Source organism: Hoplias malabaricus, chromosome Y, assembly GCF_029633855.1.
Source record: "Hoplias malabaricus isolate fHopMal1 chromosome Y, fHopMal1.hap1, whole genome shotgun sequence".
NCBI lineage: Eukaryota > Metazoa > Chordata > Actinopteri > Characiformes > Erythrinidae > Hoplias > Hoplias malabaricus.
In genome coordinates, this window is record NC_089820.1 from 47,303,242 (window position 1) to 47,326,537 (window position 23,296).

General features: G+C 42.3%; 1 protein-coding gene across 2 annotated transcripts in view; it reads left to right on the forward strand.

Moving 5' to 3' along the window:
* LOC136678789 (protein naked cuticle homolog 1-like) overlaps nucleotides 1–9,753 on the forward strand; it is a 40,101-nt gene extending 30,348 nt beyond the window's left edge. The window contains exons 5-10 of one of the 2 annotated variants that reach the window (XM_066656923.1): nucleotides 2,772–2,875; nucleotides 3,117–3,212; nucleotides 4,084–4,231; nucleotides 4,966–5,047; nucleotides 5,446–5,573; nucleotides 5,672–9,753. In XM_066656923.1, coding sequence (XP_066513020.1) covers nucleotides 2,772–2,875; nucleotides 3,117–3,212; nucleotides 4,084–4,231; nucleotides 4,966–5,047; nucleotides 5,446–5,573; nucleotides 5,672–6,231 — 1,118 coding nt within the window. In that variant the 3' untranslated portion in view covers nucleotides 6,232–9,753. The remainder of the gene's footprint in view (nucleotides 1–2,771; nucleotides 2,876–3,116; nucleotides 3,213–4,083; nucleotides 4,232–4,965; nucleotides 5,048–5,445; nucleotides 5,574–5,671) is intronic. The other variant, XM_066656924.1, reaches the window with a different exon arrangement.
* The last annotated feature ends 13,543 nt before the right edge of the window (nucleotides 9,754–23,296 follow it).

Here is a 23,296-nt window from a genome sequence, read left to right on the forward strand (position 1 = left end):
TGGACCCAGTTTGTTTTCACCAACAACTTTTCCAAAATTTTGAAGACTGAGAGAGAGAGAGACAGAGACAGAGGAGAAAGAGGAGGGGAGTTGTGGGGGGTGAGGGTGTGTTAGTCCTTGTGACTATACCTGTGCCTGTGGCCATGTGCTGATGTAGGCTTGCACATTTCATGCTTGTGTGTGTGTGTGTGTGTGTGTGTGTGTGTGTGTGGTTGTGTGTGTGTGTGTCCATGTGCCTGTGTGTCCGAGAGTTTGTGTGTGTGGGTATGGGTGTGTGCATGCTACGTTACTGTAACCCCTTCAGGCCACTCATTACCCCTCCAGATAAGTATCTCTGAAACATTGCGGACGAGCTGGCGAGCAGATTTTTGCCCTCACTCACAATGTTGCCTTTGAGTATCTAGCCCTGATCAAAAGCCTAGAGCCTCTGCTATTTCCCTAAAAAAAAAAAAGTCAGTAAAAGCTCCCTGGGACGACTCCTTTCATTCTCTGGTGCTTTTCTTTCTCTTTTTTATCACTCTCTCTTCTCTCTGCCGAGGGACAGGACAGGTCCTCTTTGATCTGAGCAGATCAGCAGAAGGGGGGGTGTGGGGAGCAAGAAAGAGACACTGTTGTGTCTGCTGATCCCTTTGGCTCAAACAACAAACACTGTTTTAGATTTGACTTTGCTTAATTAATTAGAGATTCTGTTTAACAGACGGACTGATCCTTGGCCAAAAGGTTTGAGAATGGAACTTCAAAGCATGGGGATTGGGGGCAGGGGGGAGGATTTAGCCTGCAGGACACAGGCTGGCATGGCGTGGAGGCCTCCTCCCCGTTCAGCGTTAGATGTACTGCTGCCGTCTGCAACATCTCCCTCACGAACCAAAACACACCAACAGAGCAGCTGTGAAATCTGAGAATTTACCAAGAGTCATTTTCTTAGAAGGATCACTGCCTGAGTCGACTAGTTCTCAAACTGGCACCAAGGGTTTGAAAACGTTGGCATACAACTGAGGGAGCTAGTAGTGACAGTGGATTTAGGAACATGAAAATGGATATTTGTAATGTTTACTAAACTCTGCAGGAATTCTCTCAGTCTAAGCCTCTTTAAAGGGATATAATGTAAGAATTGGCTTTTTGGTCTCCTGAGCACCCCCTACGTGCTGCTGAGTGTAATTCACATTTACAGTACTGTCTCACACACATCTCTCTCCCTCGCTCACTTGCTCACTCACTTAAACACGACCAGCTCATTCACTTAAACAGAACTTTACATATTCTCCCTGTCTCTCTCCCAGACAAACAAACACCTCTCTCTCTCTCTCTCTCTCTCTCTCTCTCTCTCTCTCTCTCTCTCCCTTTTACTCACTCACTCATCGAGTGATGTTTACAAAAGTAGCGAACGGCTCTCTGAGCTCCGGCTGATTTTGAGCTGGGGGAATGTGTGTAATCTAATCTAATCTAATCTAAGCTAATCCGGCTAAAGTAGGTGCTATGACTCGCCCTCGTTCATCAGTGACACTCAAAACCAGATTATAACACTGTCCTCACCAAAGCTTGGGTTCCACTGACACAAAGTATAACTTTAATCCACATAGCAACCGTTGAAAATCACTTATTACCAAAAACGATGTCTAATGTGAAAAAGTGAGCTAATCCAGATAAAGTTAGCAGCTGCAAACCCTGGCTCACTGCTCAGTAACTCTCAAAAACTTTCATCAACCAAACTATTGCCAACTAGCAACAAATACTTACTGCTCCAACTAGTGTCCTCATGTCTGTTTAAACTCAATCTACTTTCTAAATTTGGTTCAGTATTAACTCTTGTACGGACACTCATTCTCTCTCTCTCTCTCTCTTTTCTCTCTCTCTCTCTTTTCTCTTCCTTGCTCTGTCTGCCATATAATGTCTGTACCAGGAATACTGAGCTAGATTCTTCTTGTAGCTAGGCAGCCATCCATCTGTGAGCTATGTGCCATTAAGCGTTACCCATTTCTCACAAGAGTCCTCCGCCCCGTGATTCAGAAGTTGCTTAGTGCAATAAACCATAAGAGGACCCTGCATAGCCGCAGCATAGGCTAATTTTTGGGAAAATGTTTACAATCATTTAGAAGCTGTAATTTTCATGTAGAAATAATACATGGTGTTCCTTTAAGGATCCAGGAACATAACCTACATTCATTTATCTATCTAAACGCCCCCGGTCACAATGACCGGTTTGAGCAACTCTTCTTTGTAAGTGTGAAGGAGCCGCGCACAGCTCACAAAGAAGTGCAAAGCAGCAAGCCAAATAGTAGTAGGTGGGCCATATTCAGTCTACATGGTGTGCAGTCACAGAACCGGGAGACATCAGCCGATAGCATTGCCTGAGAGAAACTGCCCTGACCCCACCCACAAACTGTCAAAACCCACCCATTTCAAAATCCTCTCGTGTGCAGAAAGAAGCTGAGGGAAAAGAACTTGGCACATGAAGGAAACTTTACAATTGAGAGTAAAAACAATTAGAGAATGGAAAACATTACATTTGATAGCAATATTATGATCTGAGCGCACACAATTTGCTCTCTGTGCCCATGAGTTTCACATTTGCACATGTGAGAGGGATATTTACACACGCAAAATGTTACAACTTGCAGGTTTTCCAGTGTTTTTTGCTCCCACTACTTCTACATTGATGTGGCTCCATACATCTGTTCACATTCATTTAATTAATTTAATTTTGTTCTATTTCCATGTCCTGTCTCTAGAACTGTCTTGCAACACATCAACTTTCTTGTTTCCCTCTGTAGTGGCCCTGCCACCTGAGAAGTTTGACAGTTGCGGTGTGGAAGAGAAGATGCAGGAAAAAGAGGGCGCTGCAGCTACAGGCCTACACAAACAACTTCAGTTTGAGGTAATTTTATGAAAACACACACACACACACACACACACACACACACACACACATAGACACAATAAAGAAGTGTACAATATGCTATTTTTGTTCATCCATGGACTAATGGCATCTCTTATGGTTATTCTTCATCTTTTCTGACATCAAGCTTATTTTGAACAGTTAAGATGGGTGCGTCTGAACTAAGAAACTAGTTACATATCAATAAGTGCTTACTGATTACTGCTTTATTCTTTATCAGGAGCTGGAGTGTGCTGTTTCAGTCGAGGAGGACAATAGGCAGGAATGGACATTTACTCTGTATGACTTTGACAATAATGGCAAGGTTACAAGAGAGGTAAAATGCTTCTTTCCTGTATAGCGCTTCTTTGAAGTTCTTAAACAGGTTAAATTCTTGATTCTTGGAACCATAGGGGTATCCAATGAACTGGCCCATGTTTCCACCAGTTTAGATCGAACCAAGGATACTTCATCAGTGTTGCTGGGGTGCTGAATTAAATGCAGAACAGGATCATTGTTTATTCTTTGTTTACAGTGGGTTCAGAACAGAGTGAAATATGATACATGTGAGTAATTGTTGCCAGAGAAAAGTAGTCAACGCACCTTGTGTTTCGCTAAACACAGCCCCAAAAACACACTTTATATAACGTGCTGGGCTCCACTGCATTATAAAAAGTTGAAGCTCTGTGCCCTTCCTGGAGTTTCTTTAGCTCATGGTTCATGCTGAAGCACCAACTCTTCTTTGGTTCCTGCTGGGAACAGATTTTTCTGGTTCAAGAAACCAATTTATTTTGGTGGAAACATGTACAATGGTTCCAAAATAGGTTAGGTACCAGTTGGTGGAAAAGTGCTTATAGACACACACACACACACACACACACACACACACACACACACACACACACACACATATGCTCATTCACAAACAACCTCTCTCAATGAAAACCCATTATGTGAGATCTGCTTTTTAAATAAAGAGCATTAATGAGTAAAGCGTTTTTGGTAATCACATTGTTTTTTTGCTTTTATGGTTTTGCAGTACTTTGTAACCAAACTTGGGTAATAATGAAAACAACGAATGTCAATAATAATCTAAATCTTAGTCCAAATTTTTGTCATTAACCCTGATAACTACTTAGAAAATATGATACTAATTTATAAAGAATGTATTTAGACTTAGTAGCTCTCTCCGTCTCACTCTCTTTCAGGATATCACTAGTTTGCTGCACACCATCTATGAAGTTGTGGATGCATCTGTGAACCACTCCCCCAGCAGCAGCAAAACACTCCGAGTCAAACTATCGGTCGCACCAGACGCCAGCCAACGATGGAGGAACTGCACTCAGAACAATACAGGTAGAGAGAGAGACAGAGAGACAGAGAGAGAGAGAGAGAGAGAGATACCTGACAACTATGTGTAGCCTTCAAAGCTGAATGGCTTTTGTACATCAGAGCAGCTTCTTACAACTCTCAAGCTGCGCTCTCTCGTCTTCTCCACTTTCATTTCAGCGTGAAAACTGTAAGATGGCTGCATTTAGCTTAATTTTGAGAATGGGTGACATGATGAACAAGAGCAATGAGGGTGGGAATGGGGAGGATGAAAAGAGAAAGCGTGTGTGTGTTTGTTTATGAGCTGTCATTTGAACTATTTATATGCATTGTGCGTTTGAAAGCGACAGTCTTTGAAAACAGAGGCAGTCTTCAAACTGCATCAGATCCCTCCACATTAATGAACTCATGCTTGTGTGTGTGTGTGTGTGTGTGTGTGTGTGTGTATTTGGCTTTATATGAGCCCCCTCAGTCAAAAATAGAATAAATGAAGCATTGTTGTTTTTCCTCTTTTATAAATCTTCAAAGTGTTAAGCAGGGAACAAAGGTTTGTTTCTTTCTTTGGTGAGCCACTGTGACTCTATGTGTGTGTGCGCGCATGCATGTGTGTGTGATGCTATGGAGCTCAGCACAGTTGCAGTTTTCTTTGATAATAGCCTCTCTCTCTCTCCCTTTCTCTCTCTCTCTCTCTCTCTCTCTCTCTCTCTCACACACACACACACTCTCTCACTCTTTCTCTCTCTCGTTCCCTGATTCCTCAGACACACCCAATCCCAGAATCAAGGGAGAAAAGTGCTTTGAGGAGCCCAGAAGCTCGGAAAAGAAGTCCAGAGCCCTTCTGAGGTCAGGAGATTCACTATTATGCTAGTCCTGTCACAGTGAACTTTAGCTGACAGTGAATTGCCCTATAAACAATTGTGAATCTCGCATGAGTTTACTGAATACACATGTGGCCAGAATGACCACATGCTTGTTTCAACAACAGAAATAAAATGATCGTCCATGTGTACTACTTTAATTTACAAAAACAATAGAACTAAAGAACTGTATAAATGAAATAACTGCAGTCTTGTGTTTGTGTCAAGCTGTAAACATCCTGAGAGATTAAGATAGTTATCTTAATTGTATTATGTTTTGTTTATCAAGTAATCAGTAATTATACATTTAGAAATACAGTTTTAGAGCTATGAACAATAGCACTGTCCTTGATCTGTTGTTAATTCATGTGGTTGATTTAGTAGGCGTCACCACAGTGATCACCACACACAGCAAGGCTGCCAGAGGCACTGTGTGGATGAAAACCTGGAGAGGAGGAATCATTATTTGGATCTTGCAGGCATTGAGAACTACACCTCGCGCTTTGGAACAGGTTAGAGTGGTCATTTAAATGTGTAGTTTATATAATTGTGTTAAAGTTTGTGAAGGTCACTCTAAAGTATTCAACCAAACAAACATTTGTTCTTCCAGCTGCACCCACCACGGAGCCCCCCAAGGCAGACCAACACGCCTCTCGTTCTGCCAATCAAACGCGCTCCCGCTCCCACGAGCCTGAGAACGGCCACGCCTACCCACCTTCCTCCCACCACCGCCGCTCACACACCATTTCCACAGAAACGGCAGCCCTGCCGAACGGTCTGTGTCCCCGCCCCCGACCACTGGACTCTGTCCGTCAGACACACGGCATCCGCTCTCCCAAACCCCACCACCGCACCCCCACAGCGCAGGCCTCCTCCAGTAGAGTGATGAAGAGAGGAGCTCCACCTCCCCCTACCCTGCCTGTTCAAGCCGGACCTCACCAGATCTCGGGACCCTACCGTCGGCACAAGCAGCGGCCCAAGGACACCGGACCCTCGTCCCGGGCGCTGGGGCCGGCAGTGACCACTGGACCCGTGGTGGAGAAGGAGCAGGTGAGGGATCTGCCCAGCGTGGTGCTGTATGAAGGAGGCTTGGCACAGGTGGTGCAACGACATGAACACCACCACCATCATGAGCACCATTACCATTATCACCACTTTTATCAGTCCTGACTGAGGGGCACCACCCGGGGGCCGGGGAACCCCAAGGCTCAGTGGAGGAATGAGTGAAGGAATTAAGCCCTCCCCACTGGGCTGGGATTACCAAGGCTGAGCCAAGACTGACGGACACTGGACACCAAGTGAAAGTGGCCAAATGTGGAGTCATGTGCAAAAGTTTGGGCACGGGTGTCAAATGACACGTTGACATTGGTTGATTTTCTAAGTGAGAAAATAAGCGCATGTCCTCTAAGGAAAACACACTCCAGCACATTTTGATGGGCCATTACTGCTGCTGCTGCAAAAAAAGACAAAATTAGGATCATGTTAAACTCTGCAAATAAATAGTGCACTCGTATTTAAAGAAAAAAAAACTTCTGAGGATCTACACTTAGTAAATGGAATAATCATGTACAATGTGCGGAGGGGTTCAAACTTTTGCATACGACCATATTGCGGACAACCGAGTGAGTGCGTTTGAGTCCGTGTCATTCAACCTTCAGTCTTTTCAGTTGCTATTACGGCAAGAATTGTGAACAGAGTAGCAGGCTTGGAAAGGGCTATATCACTTCACTCCTTTTGCCCCTTGTCCTCCCTGTCCCTACTTTGTGTCCATGTGAAGCTGAGGCCCCTGCAAGGGTCACGACTGTTAAATGAAGGATTGTGATCTATGAAGGAAAGGAAAATGAGGTATTATCTCCTGTTTGAGGGCTGGCATGTCTGTTTAAATGTACAGTACCAGTGAAATGCTTTAGACACACCTGACTGAATGTATATTTTATATATTTTTTGACGTTTAGATGTTTACATCCTTATTTAATCTTTAAAGCATAAAACTGGTTTGCAAGGAAGTACTGTGCAAAAGTGTGAGACCACTTTTTCATTTATTTCATTTGCTGACAAACCCCCACGTAAATGTTTGTTTACAATTTGGTTGCATTTTCTTCTGAAAAAATGAACTGAAACACATTCGGTTTGTTGTTTTCTTCAGTATTATTAGGAAATGTGTACAATATTAAACACAGAACACTTTTCCATGAGGAGGTGTGTGGGTGGGTTTGATTGGTACTGTACATGCGTGTGTGTGTGTGTGTGTGTATGAATGAGTGTGAGCATGCGCGTGCCCCGATTGCCTAAGGTGTCTAGGTGGACACCGCTCCTGTGCTCTTGCCACTTGATTACCACTTGAAAAGCACTTTGCTACAGAAAGCTTCACCAGTGGACAAACGGATCAGAACCGGTTCCATTCTTGCAATACAGGACTCGGCTTCAGACAAAACAGAACAGGAGCATGTGAATACAGAGTGAAGAAGGAGGAAAAAAATCATAATCTGCTGCTACCTCTAGTATTATTGTAATTGTCGGTAAATGATCATTTAGATGGTATTTTTATTTTCGGTTTCTTTTATTTTCTAATATGCCACCAATCTACAGTTCTGTCCTTTTTTAAAATCGCATACATATTCTAAACAGACTCATATGTACGTGTTTAACAAAGGAAATGTCAACATTGTAAGCTTTATTAATGTGATATTTTTATTCATTGTGTAAAGCTTTTTTGTTTGTTTGTTTTTCCTCAGTCCTAGATTTAAATTTAAAGCTTTGTTTTTGTTTTTTTGTAAAGACCACTAAATATGAAAGATTTATAGCGCAGTTAAGTGTAGTATATGACAATATATATATGGACTCTTTGCATAACAGAGTTGTGAAGTTTCTCTAAACTGAAATTAGGCAGATGTGTGTGTGTGTGTGTATTCTGTGTTAGAGTGTGTGTAACACTGTGTGTGCCAGCTGTCTCATTCCTAAGGTGCAGGATGACAGCAGTGGCGGCTTGCAGTCTCCACTCCATCCATAACTCACCAAGACCTAAAGCCTACTGTCAGGGGAGTGTGTGGGTGTGTTTTTGGATGTGTGTGTGTGTGTGTGTGTGTGTCCGCGCATGTGCACTTCTGTTCAAATGTTTGGAATCACTTGCTTCATATATACCATGGCCTCCAGAAATATTTGAATAATTCTACCATTAGTAAACATTATTACATTTATTTAAGTACCGGAGAGACTTGACCATAACTCATATGATGCTACTAATCTTTAAAGCCAGTTTTACCTGAGTGCTTATTTCTTGCTGTAGTTTACTTTCCTGGCCACCAGTGGTCACACATTCCACAACACGACCGAAGCCACAACAACAAAGACGGCCATTTGGATCCAGAGAGCTATAAAAAATCATGTAGTGCACCTTTAAATGTGAAGACTAGCGCAGTGAAATGCCTAGTGAAGCCTTTTCAAACCGCCCCTAATATAATCACAAGCTCCAGGAGAACATCAACTGCCCGATACACATGAAAAAGCATGAGTGTGACCCAATTCCTTTACAAATTATATTTATTATACAACCAAATTCAAAATACTGATTTCAGACTTTGGCATGGTAGTGAGAGAGAGAGCTAAACTGATAGATAAGCAACTCTCTCTCTCTTTTCTTCTGACCTCAGAGTGGCTCAGACAAAAAAATGTAGCATGTCCATCTGGCAGAAAGTAACACTGAGCTCCAGTGAGAGTATGGCGTATCTCTCAAGGGACACAGCTGCCTCCAACAGAACAAACATTCAGCTTGGCTCACAGTTCCCCTGCCAGGCCAGTAGTGTGGAAGACACCAGAAAAAAAAAAAGAAGAGTCATTAGGAAATGAGCTAGGACACGGACCACAAACGCCTGTCACATCCACTGTGAGGGTGGTCTCATTAAATCTAATGTACCATTGAGTTTTCTTTCAGCTGTTGTCTCCCCCCACTTTCCCGCTCTCTCCCAAACACACACACACACACACACACACTTTCTCACTTTCTCATACTTTCTCTGTAGAATAGCTTCCTCTGTCTTAACATGCATTTAAATAAGATTAATGATACCATGTGCTGCTGCAATCTGTGTGTGTGTGTGTGTGTGTGTGTGCGTGCGCTGTAATGAAGAAGTGTTTTCCGGTGCCATGTTGAAAGTCAGCCTTTCGTACTGAGGGGAATTCTACGTCATTTTTGGGAAGCAATATAGCAATATATTATTATTATTATATTATTATTATTATTACTACTATATTGCCTAATATACCATATTCTGTACTTGGGAAAGCGTTCTCCATAACCCTGCACTGAGCTCTGTGCACACTGTCAGTATTTTCCAGGGATGGTCTGTTCGCTGTGTTGGTGTCGCTGATGTAAATAACACACGGACCGAAGGTAAACCCTGCATCTACCAGGAGGAATAAGTGCTATTTATGTTCAGATCTTGTTCTTTCTGTTCTCTGCAGAGTTCATCTTTGTACCCGATCGTTTCCGTTGATCGAGTGTGTGTGACCTAACACACGCTCTTTCACGTCAAGGTGCTTGTGTACTGAACAATACCCAGAATTCTCTGTTCTGACCAAACCCACAGTTCATAACGTCTGTTTTATTAATCAGTTCTCATACCTGTATGTAGTTTATTATAGATGGACTCGATTAATGGCTTTATTTATTTGATAGCAGGTCTGTGCCAAGAGAACTACACTTTCATTAAAGTTTGATCTTCCATATCAGCTGCTTATGTGTGGATTGTTTATTAATACCAACATTCATTCATTCTTTGTTTCTCTAACTCCATGTCCCCCTCTTTAGCCTCTAGCTCTTAACTCTTTCTCTCTGCTTCTTTTCCTCTTCTCCTCTTTATTCTTTATATCTGAACACTTAAAAATAAAGGTGCTACAAAGGGTTCTTTGTAGCACCACTTTTGGTTCCACCAAGAGCCATGTTTTATTTAAGAGATTTGAGGTTCCTGACCCATTTAAATGCATTTCAATATCTTCTCTTTCTCCCCTCATCACTCTCTCTCTCTCTCTCTCTCTCTCTCTCTCTCTCTGTCAACTCTTAAGGTCCCTCAATCATTTTTTTGCCTCTAAATCTGTCCCAGCAGCAGCTCAGTCGTCCAGCCCATCTCTCTCCACATGTACTGCCTTTGATAAGTATGCACACACACATATATACAAGCTTATCTTTCAGGGACAACCACAGAGCCTTCTCGCTCGCACACACACGCACACACACACACACATTTAAATCCTCCCTGGCCCTCTCCAGGGTTCTGAGTTAAAATCCTCTGTCCACATATCACTCTGCAAACGTTCACTTTGTTCCCAACATGCCGTCTCACTTTAAATTCAGACCGCTACTTGCCTTCCAAACACACTCTGTCCATTCACTCTTTAAAGCCTTTAAAGCATTGCTCTCCTTTCTAACACCCAGCCCTCTTTTCTTATATTAATGTCCATAACCTCAAAATGGATATTAATTCAAATTAAGCCTCAACAACAACTGATGAGCACAACTCACAGTGGTTCATACGTACTGTAGACACAGGGAGAGGGAACTGATCTCGCCCTCACACACCCCCCTCAGAATCTAGAGCTGAAATCAAACTCATGTTGACACCCAGAAGCCTCAACTTAATAAAGGTATTCACTGCTTCTGTTGTGATTCAGAGCCTTTCTTTAATTTTCCAAAGAAAGCCACTGGGCTGTTTAGTTTCTGAGCAGCTCCACATCCTTTCACACCCATAGTGTTGAGCTGTCTTCTCACAGTGGAAGAATGCATAGAAACACCTGGGGAGTTTCTCAGCTCTGAACTCAAAGTGGAGTTTGATTTGCTGCCGTCTGTTAATGTGAAAAAGGCGACACGGTGGCGAAACAAGTCATGTCACTGTCACACAACTACAGGGACCTGGAGGTTGTGGGCTTGAGCCCTGCTCCGGGTCACTGTCTGTGAGGAGTTTGCTGTGTTCTCCCTGTGCCCACTTTCCTCGGGTGCTCCGGTTTCCTCCCACAGTCCAAAAACACGTTGGTAGGTGGCTTAGCTACTCAAAAGTGTGTGGTGCCCTGTGATGAACTGGCATCACATCCAGGGTGTTTTAATGCCTTGCGCTCAGTGATTCCTCATAGACTCCAGACCCTGAAATGGATAATCAGTTACAGATAATGAATATTTCTGTTAAAGATGATGGCTTTAAAGGTGAGATTCATTATTGTAATCAAAAAACACTGTCTATAAAATTCAGAAGATGTTTCCTCACCATTTTTCTAGCTCTAGTCTGTTTGCATTCCTCAGAGTGGTCTAATGTGTTTTTACAAGGCCCCAGAGTCTGTAAATGAGTAAAAAACCAAACTGTCTCGGTCCGGTATGCTAGTCTTACTCTTTCTCTCTCTCTCTGCTCATGGCAGAGGCATCTGGAGTTATTTAGATAAAGAAGAGAACTCCACACGCTGAAAAACACGAACCGATATGAGGATATTGCTCTATTCCTGCTCCATAGGTGCGTAATATTGACTTATGTCTGCTGTTTCAGATCGCTTAAGGTGGAAATGTCTCCAAACTCAGAAGACGGCTAACTGCATTATCAAAGGTGCTACAAAACTAAACAGTTACAAATGAGGTTCTGTGGGAATTCAAACAGTGAATAAAAACTTACAGACTAGTTATATTTTAGCCACCAACAAACATCATCATCATCATCATCATTTTCTTCTCCGCTTCTCCATTTCAGGGTCGCGGTACCAACAAACAATAGTCATTAATTTCCCTCAAACATACCGTTCCACCTTAAGAGACACAGCTCTTAGAATGGCATTTCCCCACAATGTAGACTTTGCTTTAAGTCCACTTTGTCTAAATGGGACATGTTTGGTGGTCTATCAGTTCTTACATAGCTGTTAAGAGTCCCACTTCTAAAAGCTTTCAAAAAAATGACTTCAGCTAAAGCACATTTGGACTGGGAATTTTTAAAGGGTGGTCTATGACTTGAAAATGAAATGTGTGCACAACTATAGGCTCCAAGTAGTGTTCTTCTTTTCTTGGATACTGCAGCAGGGCTAATACGGCTTCTATGGTGTAGGCTGGAACATCTGAGTGTCAGAGATCTTTATTAAGCTTTACAGAAGTCTCTCAAGAGGCCCAATTTAATATTTTACAGTTTCAGAGAAGGAGATTGAGCGTAGGAAGGACTGACATATAAAACATCTTTATGTTGACACATTTAATCTGCTGCCAAATGTTATGTCTGTTTTCAGAAAGTCATACTCCAGGATTTTAAAAGTGATTTTACATCAGCGTATATTTGCTCATGATGCCATTTCCCTGAACAAGCGTTCACAGTTAAACACTTGTGCAGTTATTCACGAACAATGACTGGATTAGGAACACATACCTCGCTCTTACATCTAAGCTCATTGTCCATTTTATCAGCTCCACTGTCCACAGACAGTAATCAACAGAGTGTCTATGCACAGTGGATATTTTGATATGTCGAGTAAACCTTTCACACTATTTGTTGTCAAGTTCTGGCTAAAGAGGGCAGCAGATGAGGCTCTGTCCCAGGAGAGTTGCTGAGACTGACCGTTATCTGGGTATTGCCACGGGCCGAACGAAGCCTGTTGCGTGTGCAGCATGAGACGAGCTCAGTGTGCTTTTGTCTGCTGCCGCTTTGAAGTGTGTAGGGGTGTAAATGGGTGTGGAGGGGTGCAGCAGCCTCCAGAGCACACACATGCTCCACACACTGCAGGGGGGCAGAGGGGGAGGGTGACTTTAACCACGCAGGAGCAGAAAAAATAAAGCAAATCCAATGATAATGTACATCTGTTCCACCGTATTTAGGCGCTTTGAACATTTTTTTTTTGGAGGGTGGATAAGTGGAGCCCCCTTTTTCTTACAGTATCTGGCAACTTCAAAGCAGATTGGCGGGATAATGCAAATCATGGGGAACGTGCATTTTTTCTGCAAGGCTTCGGAGCACGAAGAGCAGAAATACAGAGAAAGACAGGAATTAAAGCTAATTGCTGTGGCAGCCTTTTATGTGCAGAAGGAAGAGTAAAAATACAATTCTGCCGTAATCGACATGTTCATTGAATTAGCAAAGTGGCCAATGAAGCGGCTCCCATCATAGTCATCTCTCTCTCTCACAGCCTCTCGCACCCTCTCTCTTTCTCACACTGTCCTGCTCATTCTCTTCTTCGGTATTCTTTCTACTTGTTTCTTTCCCCTTTCATATTTTCCTTTTCCTCTGCTCTTTTTCCATCGCCCTGTTTGCTGTAGCTCGTTCTTTCTCATTCATTCTCCTTTTCTTGCACCCTGAGCTTTCTTGCTCTCTCTCCCCTTTTCTCACTCTCCCTTGTCCTTCACCCACTCTTTCTTTAATCAGTTTCTCTCTTTTCATTTCCCACTTCTCTCTTGCCCTCCTTCTTTGGTTCTCTTTTCTGCTGTAGATCTGTTGCATGTTTCATTTCCCCATTCTCTTAACTTCCTTCTTCCACCTCTTTCTGCCTGGTCTCTCCCCCTCCATCTCTTATGTCTCTCTCACACTCTCTCACACTTGGACCCAACCACATTCTGTGTTTCTCTCCTCTATTGTTTTCTTTTTCTTTTCCTCTTTCTCTGCCCTTTTGCTCCTTCTTTGTCCATTTTTTTGCCTCTCATTTTGGACTCCTCATATACGTTAAGGAGTTACAACCAAGTCTGCTGTGTCTAAGTGGCTGTGTGCTTGATTGTGCTTTAAAGATGTGATTTGAGTGTGTGTATGATATTCCGTACCTGTTATGACACAACCACAGAGGATGTAGACGTCACTCCAGTCCTATGGAGATCTTTAATGCAGCAATTACGTCAAGTGGCAAGACATAAATAATCGCTGTTCAAAGAGTCTGCTGCCTTCAGAGAGGTTTAATAAAGTGCAGCATTTCAGCCCCAGGCCCAGTGCTCCACAGCTGCTTCAGAAAAGTGCTGCATGGTGCAGAGAACTAATGCCTTTCAAAGAGCTAGGCCGGATTTTTACATTTAATTTTTTAATTTACTTCATGATTTTTCAGAAGAAAACTCAATATTAAACAAGTCCAAGTCACAGTTAATTGGCTTCAAAACGTGATCAGGAAGGTCTTTTTAAAATGGCTGGATGAGAACTGAGCAAACAAAAAATGGAACATTCTTTTCTTAACTTTGCTGTCTGCAACTAAACAGGTTCCCTTAAAACTGGATTGAATTTAGATTCTGAAATAATCATGTAACATTTAGGTTTATAAGAGTTTTACAGCTTAAAGTCGCACCATAGAAAAGTGTGAAAAGATGCAAAACACTCAAGAGAACAGCACATAGGTGTAAGGTCACCCTTGCCAAGATGTGTTCTTGCCTTGTGCCCAGTGCTTCCTTCTGGCTCCAGACCCACAGTGACCCTGGATGTGGTTGCAGAAGATAAATGAGTGAATGAATGGTTACATGTCCCCTTGCCTTATCAGCTGCACTAATGCTGTTTGATAAGGTTTACACCAGTATAGGGAAGAGACCTTTTTTTTTTAGCTTACTGGCTAAATAGACATAGGCAAATCCTTGCTGTTATATACATAATACTGCAACTAAAGGTTTGAGTTAATTTGATAAGAGTGAAATTCAAGTGTAAGTAACATTCAATCTTCTCCTACCGCCTGTTCCTGTTTACGATCTCTAAATAATAAGGGAACCTCTTCAGGACTGAGGCAAAGGATCAGGAATGTGATAAAAGTCTAGCTAGAGCTTTGGGACAGTGACTACAAGGATATTTGTTCTCCAAAATCCTCAAAAATGAGTTATGGGCTCTAGCTACTAAGGTAACCTGAGGCAAAGAAGCTTGGTTAGCAGTGAAAGAGGTCAGGAAATCTGAGTGAGTGACTGAGACTAAAGGAGAAGGACGAGGTGCAACAAAAGACAATAAGTATGAAGCAGGAACTACAGTCACGCAGGTCAAAGGGCCAAATCTACACAAACCTACAACAAAAGAACACTTTGCGGGATTAGTAACAAAGCCTTGTAGAGCAGGAAGCTCCTCCATTGACTTTCCTTACAAAGACACAGAAGAACCAGACAAAGAATGACAGGAAGAGAGCAAAAGAATGGGACTGCCTCCTCCTTGGGAGTGTACTATTTCAGAAAATAAAGAGGAGACAACAAGAGAGCAAGTCAACAAGTCTTTGGGGCCACAAGCAACAATCTTGGTCTTGGCAGAGGCATTGTAACACCATCCAACTTTCCATGTTGAGCCATTTTCACAAGTGTTTTCCAAAATTCTGGAAGCTTGTGTCAGCACGGCTAACAAAGACACAGACACATTTGTCAGGGCAAAAGCTTCTGGTCTATCAGTCAATAAATATCAGTGTCCTGCGGTTACCTGTTGGTGAACTCGGGATCTGAGGACCTAAGGCAGAAAAGGTCCAGGGGGTAGAAGCTACACTCATAGAGAAAACAAAAAAGCATTATGTAGGATCAACAACAAACCCCTCTGCTGAATATCCCTAGAAAGAAACATAGTAACAAGACGAAGAATGACAGGAAGACAGAAAGAACCAATGAGTCTCCTTGGGCATGTTCTACCCCAGATTTTATAGAGAGAACAACAAGCAGCAAGTCTACAAGTCTATGGGGCAACAAGCAGCAATCTCTCCTCAGCAGACGAATTCTAAAATCTTCCAAATATAAATGCTGTCCTCAGGAACAGTCAAATGATCCAGAGACATTTAGTAGGACATTGGGTAGAAACTGCAGAATTAGTCAAATATATCAAAGTCCTATAGCACATCCGGTAGTTCTTTCAGTGAATTGGGCATCTGTAGAACAGGATAAGTGCAGGCCAAAGTGGTGAAGCATAACAGGCTAAAGTGGAAGCATGAACTGGTGCTGCACCAGATGTTGATTTGACATTGGAGGTTGCAGGAGCTTGGATCATGCCCAGCAGGAATTCAGCACCTGAACCCATAGAAGCGAAGCTTAACAAAATGGATTGGAGTTGGATATTGGAGGGATGGAAGTAGTAGGATCTGAAGAAACTGGACCGGAGTCATAAAAGCAAGAGAAGTGAGAGCTGGAGACAAGCTTGGGGTGCTGATCAAGAGAGAAGACGAAAGTGTAAATGGTCCTGGAAAGAGCTTTGAAACATCATTTGTCAGACACAGCTTATCTTGGACTGGAACCTGGACTAGAGGCGCGAGAAGGGGCTGGGACTGAATGGGCAGACACTTTAACCACAGTAAAAAAAATAGAGGAAACTGGAGATCCTGACAGCTTCTCCAATGCCTAGCCTACACCTTAGCTGAAACCAGGAGTAGCCAATTTGAGATTGTTGAACCTCTGAGAAGTGGATTCCAGGCCACAGAACCAGAGATCCGTGAGGCTGGGACAGCAGTGGGAGGCACAGAAATGTCAAAAGCTGGAACAATAAATGGGAAACATGGCTAAGGTGAATGACAATGCCACATTTTCAACAAATATCAAAATCAACTTCATGGCAGATCTGTTATTTGGTGACAAGTAGATAGGCTGTAGTTCCTTCAGCAAGGGATTTCCTCTCTAACATGAAAGAATGCTCAGACTGCTTCCACAGTCATTCAGTGGAGTGAACCACAAATGAGCTGAGGAAGTGGTGAAGAGCAGTGGTTTTAATCTATTGTCCCAGGGCCACATCCAAAGGGATAGGCCACTTCTTACCACCCACCACACACATTTTACATTAAAAAATAAAAAAGTGACACAGCATGAATGTCACACACTGAGTAAACATGTTTTTTAATGTAGCTTTAACAAGCCTATTTAGATCAATAGCTAGATAAATTTACCTGTGTTTACACATGATATAGAAGTAAATATATACTGTCTATGAATTTAGAAACTCCATTTCCATAAATATTGGGGTTTGTTTTACACTAAATTACACTAAAAAGTAGAATATATTATTAGTTTATTCCCTTTCTTTACTTTTATTTAAATATCAAAATAACAAAGAAAATGTTTCCAGTGCTTTCTCTGAGCACCTTATATAGAGTAAATATAAGACAATGTTTAATTGGTACAATGTTGAGACAGAGGCAGGTTTACCACTATGTTACATCACCTTTCCTTTTAATTAAATTATTTTGATCATTTGGGACTTGAGGAAACAATTTTTTTAAATTTCACAAGCGAAATGTATGCCCATTCTAATCTGATACAAGACTTCAGCTGCTCAGCAGTCTGTGGCAACCATTGTCGTATTTACTTCGTGATGCACCGTAGGAGACAGATTTGGACTGTAGGCAGGTTAGTCAAGCATACTCATTATGTCTACAAAGTCACACTGTTGTGCAGAATGAAGTTGGGCATTGTCTTGCTGAAATAACCATGTACTTACCTGGAGAAGACAGAACATCTCTCTAAATTTCCAAGAAATATCTACCTTCTTATATATGCAATCCAATGATGCACCTTTAAATCATGACAGAAGTTTGCTTTTGCATCTTTGATTGATAATACTCTTAGAGTATTTAGAGCAAGTGCATTTTTTCTTTGTCTGTAACAGCTTATAAAGTTCAGGGTCGCGGTGTGTCTGGAGCCTACCCAGAATCACAGGGCGACACACACTCAAGGATACTTTTTGATTTGCTAAAATATGTTTTTGGACCGTGGGAATAAACCGGAAATCCCGGAAGTATCCCATGTCGACATGGGGACAACACACCAAACTCCTCACAGACAGTCACCCGGAGCGGGACTTGAACCCACAACCTCCAGCTTCCTGGAGATGTGCGACTGCGCCACTGTGCTGCCCTAGTGCCTATTTTACCAAAAACAAGAAATGTGTATGTTTCCACCAGAATTTTGGTGCCATATTTTGCATTCTTCTTGACTGAGAGTAAATTCATAGAAGCATAAATGCATATTTTATATATGCATCCTGTCTTGGGCAGAGAAATTGTCACACTGACATGTGTTTCGGAGGATGCTGTGATATTTGTCATGTGTGAATGTGATGTGTTCAATTAGCGATTATAACCAAAGAATCAAGATTTACTTTTTGTGTTTGTATATGTGAGTGTGCAGATGAAGCTCACACATACACACATCTATGTGTTTGTATGTGTGAGTGTGGCAGCATGTGACAGACACATGCTCAGCATCCATTTTCCAAGACACACCCCTTCCTTCCACAAAGTGTGCCTCACAAAGTATGCCTTTGATGTTGCGGATCAGTGATGGCAAAAACAACAGCCAAGAGACGGATTCGTCCACAGTTTCCAGCCATTCAGCATTTCTGCACAATATTTCATACAGAGCACACACAAAAACACACTCATAATTTTACATAATCAAGCAGACCATTTTCTGACAGAGAGAGAGAGAGAGAGAGAGAGAGAGAGAGAGAGAGAGGAAAAGAAGAACAGAGAGAAAAAGGGAGGGTGAGACAGCTGGAAATCACTGCAGCCCTGTTCAGGATCTGATGGCAGATTGGTCCCAGATGTGTGTCTGTATCCTTATGTGTTACACAAATCATTTTTTTATGTTTCCATAGTTGCCTTTACTAATAAAAAACATACATGACATTTCCCCCATAATTAGAAAACTCCAGGTATCGTTTACGTTGTTTCAAACTTTCATAATGAATGGACCAATAGAAATGCTCCAAATTAACTTACATTGAATGGGGCTAGGCAGATATACACCCTTAGAATTATGAACACCTCCATGTTTGCACTCTCATTGTCCATTCTCTCAGCTCCACTGACCATACCCATGGACACCTTGTAATTCAATAATTACAGAGTCCAGTCAATCTGCATACTTTGTTTGCCCCTTTGACCCTGCTCTTCAAGAGCAGGTATTATTTAGGTGGTGGATCATTCTCAGCGCTGCAGCACTGACGTGATGGTAGTATGTTAGTGTGTGTTGCGCTGGTATGAGTGGATCAGGCACAGCAGTGCTCCTGGAGTTTTTAAACCCCTCAGCGTCACTGCTGGAACAGTCAATCAACCAATGATGAAAGATTAGAGGATGACCAACACAAACTGTGCAGGAACAGATGAATCACTCTCTTTGATTTTACATCTACAAGGTGAACCAATGAGGTAGGTGTGTCTAATAGAGTGGACAGAGTGTTTAAATACTTTAGAAGCAATGATGTGTCTGATCTGCTGATACCTGGGCAACACACACTAACTCACCACTATCACCACCATGAGAATTACCATGAGCATTGTAGAACATGGTGAAAGTGGGCAAATAAAGTATGCAGAGAAACATATGTAATCCATTGTATAGAGTGTAGAAACAAGGAGGTGTTCATTTTGTTATGGCTTATTGATGTATACCTCTCTAGAATTGAGCTGCATAGAACTGGAACTGTGATTTCTGGGGTGGTGATACCTCTCGGATGAGCTGGAAAATATTTTGTGATTCAGAATTAATTATCAAACAACATTACATCAGCTCACTGATGTTTTTATGTTTAAATGGCAGCAAATTCTCACAGGAATATTCCAACATCAAGTCAAAAATCTTTGCAGAAAAATGGAAGCTTTAATTGCAGCATAAGCAAGATGTATTTAGTCTTTGCTATTGAAGACTTCACCAGGTGCTGGAACATTTCTGTGAGCATTTGATGTATTCAGATGCAAGAACATTGGTAAGGTCAGGTACTGAGGATGGATAATCAATTCTGGATCACAAAATCCATCCCAAGTCATCCGAAGGTGTTAAATGAAGTTCCATTACTCTAGAGCAGTGGTCCCCAATTTTTTTCTGCAGTGCAGTTCACTTCCAAGCACGAGCTAGAGGAGTTTAAAACCACCATATACTCGACTGGAGTAGTACCTTCTCTAGAGTAGTGGTCTATTGCAGTGCGGGCACAGCAAGGCAAATGAATGAGATATGTAATGCATATTTCGTGAATATATATTTATTTATTTATGTCCTTGTAGTTGTGTATCAATTACAAAGTTTTAAATAAATTCCTGTGGAGTCTGAAAGCAAAAGATATGTATGTTTGTGTCAGTGTTGGGGGGGTTATTGTCCTTTACAAAGGTGTGGCCACAGATCCAGCCCCCCTGACCCCTAGGAACTCAGAAACTTGAAAAAGGCTCCGCCTCTGGCAAGGTAAACTCCTGAAACTGAAGGATGCTCTACAGCAACCCAGACATGAAATCTCAAGAGGTGGGAAATGAAAAGTGTTTTTGCTCAGTTGGTACAGCACTGGTTCACAGTGGCGAGCAAATGCAGCTTGTAGCCCACCCCCAGTGAGTTGATGATTGTGTCAAGATTGTGTGTTCAGTTTCAGATATGCAGTAGACATCATTTTTGCAGTTTGAGTATGTGTTACAGCTAGTGAAACCCACATTAACATGCAAGATTACACAGCAGGGTAAGCCACTTGAACCGCGTCGTAGAGTGGTCATTGTCCTTCGGCAGTATGCCACACCAAGTGATTATAGAACAATAAACTGTCTTTTTGGTGAAGGACTGTCCACTGTATGTGGTCTTGTGTGCAAAGTTACATTTACTCTAAAGGACAACCTTCTTGAGTGTTTTATTTGCCTCTAGAATGGGGAACAACTTCAGAAGACCCTAGATCAGTGGTCGCCAACCAGTCAATTGCAATCGACAGGTCGATCTCCAAGATCATGCAAGTCGATTGCAGTACATTTTGGCTGCTGTAGTTGTCGCATTTAAGTTACTATAGCAGCATCATTCTGTATCCTCAGTGGTTTAAGCTAAGCTAGTTAAGCAGGGGCATATAACGGAGTCATTTTGACATAGGGTTTGTGGCTGCAAATTTGGACATGTGAATTTGCATCCCTGACCAATACTGCTGCTGCTCTGCTGTTTCTGACCCAGAATGATGGCAGAGCTGATGATTTCAGGTTTCAATATGAGAGATATTATATAAATATTTCATTTGGATTACAACTTACAACACAAAAGATAGGGTCACACTATACCCTGATGTGAAAACCATATACTTCCAGATGGTGGAAGACCATGATGGTTGCTTATTTCCCCATGAGGTACATACAAACGTCCCAGTTCCATTTCCAAGGGTGTAGTCCAACGAGGCATTTTTATCGACCTGCAAAACCACATATCTTGCGGAATGCTATATATATAGGTCCACCACATTTGGAGCACTACACAAGCACCTCAATATAGTAGGTAACAATCACTGACTGAACCATCAGTTCCATGGCCCTAAATGTGCTCTTCAGTGTCTCTGTATGGCGTCTACGAGCTTCGTGTGGTGGAGGCCATCTCCATGCTTCCAACCACTGGTTTTTGTGACTTGATGGTAGTGCTTTTTAATGCTTTTAATTTACTGTTCACCTTGTTCAGATAACACCATGGTCAGGTATCAACTATGTTATTTGATTATAACCAACCCAATCCCTTCCTTGAATCTGTTTGGCTATTTTGGCATTGGCCCTTACAGCAGGAAGTTCATGGATCTTCTCATCTCTGGTGAATCAACTCTGGTGGTTCTAGTGGATTTTCAGACAGTTGCTTTACATAGAGCTCCTGGTGGTTTTTGTTTTGTGTGAATTTTGCTGCTTACAAGACAGATCTCAAGGGTCTTTATCACTGGGCTCTATCCTCGAAACGATTATCGTAAAATCAATGCTCACCCTATGGGCCCCACATCCATGGGACATAGTCACCCACATTCCCCCTGAAAAATGGACATATTGAAAGGTTCAGCAAGGGATAGGAAATGCTCTCGTGTAGGGGGTGAGAGCAAGAGAGAAGGGAGGGAGAGAGCGAGAGGCTCCAAAAAGTTCCATTGGTTTTTAGTAGATCATTGGAGCTCTTTCTTTTTGCAACATCAAAGGGAGTGTGGCTGCTTTGATGTGGCAGCATGCTGTTTAAGGTACAGCGTGAATGGAAGGATGTCAAGCTGCAAGGTGCCTCTGTATTTTGCGTGGCGAGCTGTGCCGAGCTGGAGATGAAAGGAGCAAACAGGGTTTGATAATGAATGTCCAACAAGTAGGACCATCTCAAGCGGCGGTGCGCCCAGCGGGAGTCAGCACTAACCTTGAACACGGCACCCTGCACCCCAGACTCTCTCTCTCTTCTCTGTCTCTCTCTATCTATCTTTAGCTGCACCCTGAAAAGAAAACCTTCTTAGAAGTGAGCTTTAATCTTCTTGTCAATTAAAACTCGATACACATGCCTGGCGTTCATACACACAGGAAGCCCTCCCCTTTTTTGTACCCTTTTTCTCTTGGAGAGACATTTGATCTACTCTTCCTTTTAACCGAGCCAAGTCCCTCCGTTAATTGGGTCCCGATTTGGTGGCGACTCCAGTCAATTAGGACGTCGCTTATCAGCTTCCCTTCCCTTCGTTCGTTTGAAGCCATTGTCCACCTCTCTCCCTCACCAGTGGTGACTAACATCAGACGCCCAAGAGTGTCAACTCCTCGCCGTCTTTGATCTCCTATCTGCCATCTCAAAGGAGCACCTTGCCGAGGAAACTTGCAATGTCCTGCAAAGACGGAGAACTGTCACCACTGATATGCTTTGAATTTAGCGCAACTGAAGGCTGATCAAACGCCGGCCGAGCCAGACACTTGTTCCTGTTTGATCCCGCAATGAAATACGATTGTTGTGGTATATTATTGATTACTGTTGGGCTGATGTTGTCCGTTCATCTCGAGGACGGTTCCTGAGGACTTAGCGGCATTCGATACTAACAAGGTTTTCCGATACAGACTCCTAGTTGATGGTGTAAATTAATCCAAGATTAGTTTTAATCTGTGTTCTTATAATTCTGACTTTCAGCACAGATAAGCTAAGATAATTCACAGTGATCTATTGCTGTGGAGAAGCTTAGGGCTAAGATCAGAAGAGGGAGCTGTGAAGGAGATGTGGACGGATATCAAATATACCTGCTGTCTTTCTCAGGTGTGGAATCTAAATAGGTTTTGACGTTGAATGGGCAGAAAAACTGTGGTTGCTGTGTTTCTGGAAGATTTGGAATTCCTCTGGTAGATCTGGGAAATGAGATGAGCCGGGAAAAGGGACCATCTCCACCTTATCTGACATTCAAAACGCCAATGATCTTATTGTCAACTTATTTTCACAGCATCCTTATGTACAGGGTCCATTAATAATATATTTAATGTAAAAATAAATAATACCCAAGATCACACTGTGCAGGTATCAGTCAAATGTAACATCTGAAAATATTCAAAAATGCCCAGTGAAACATTTTAGAGTCCTCAGTGTCTGGGAAATTGTAGGTTT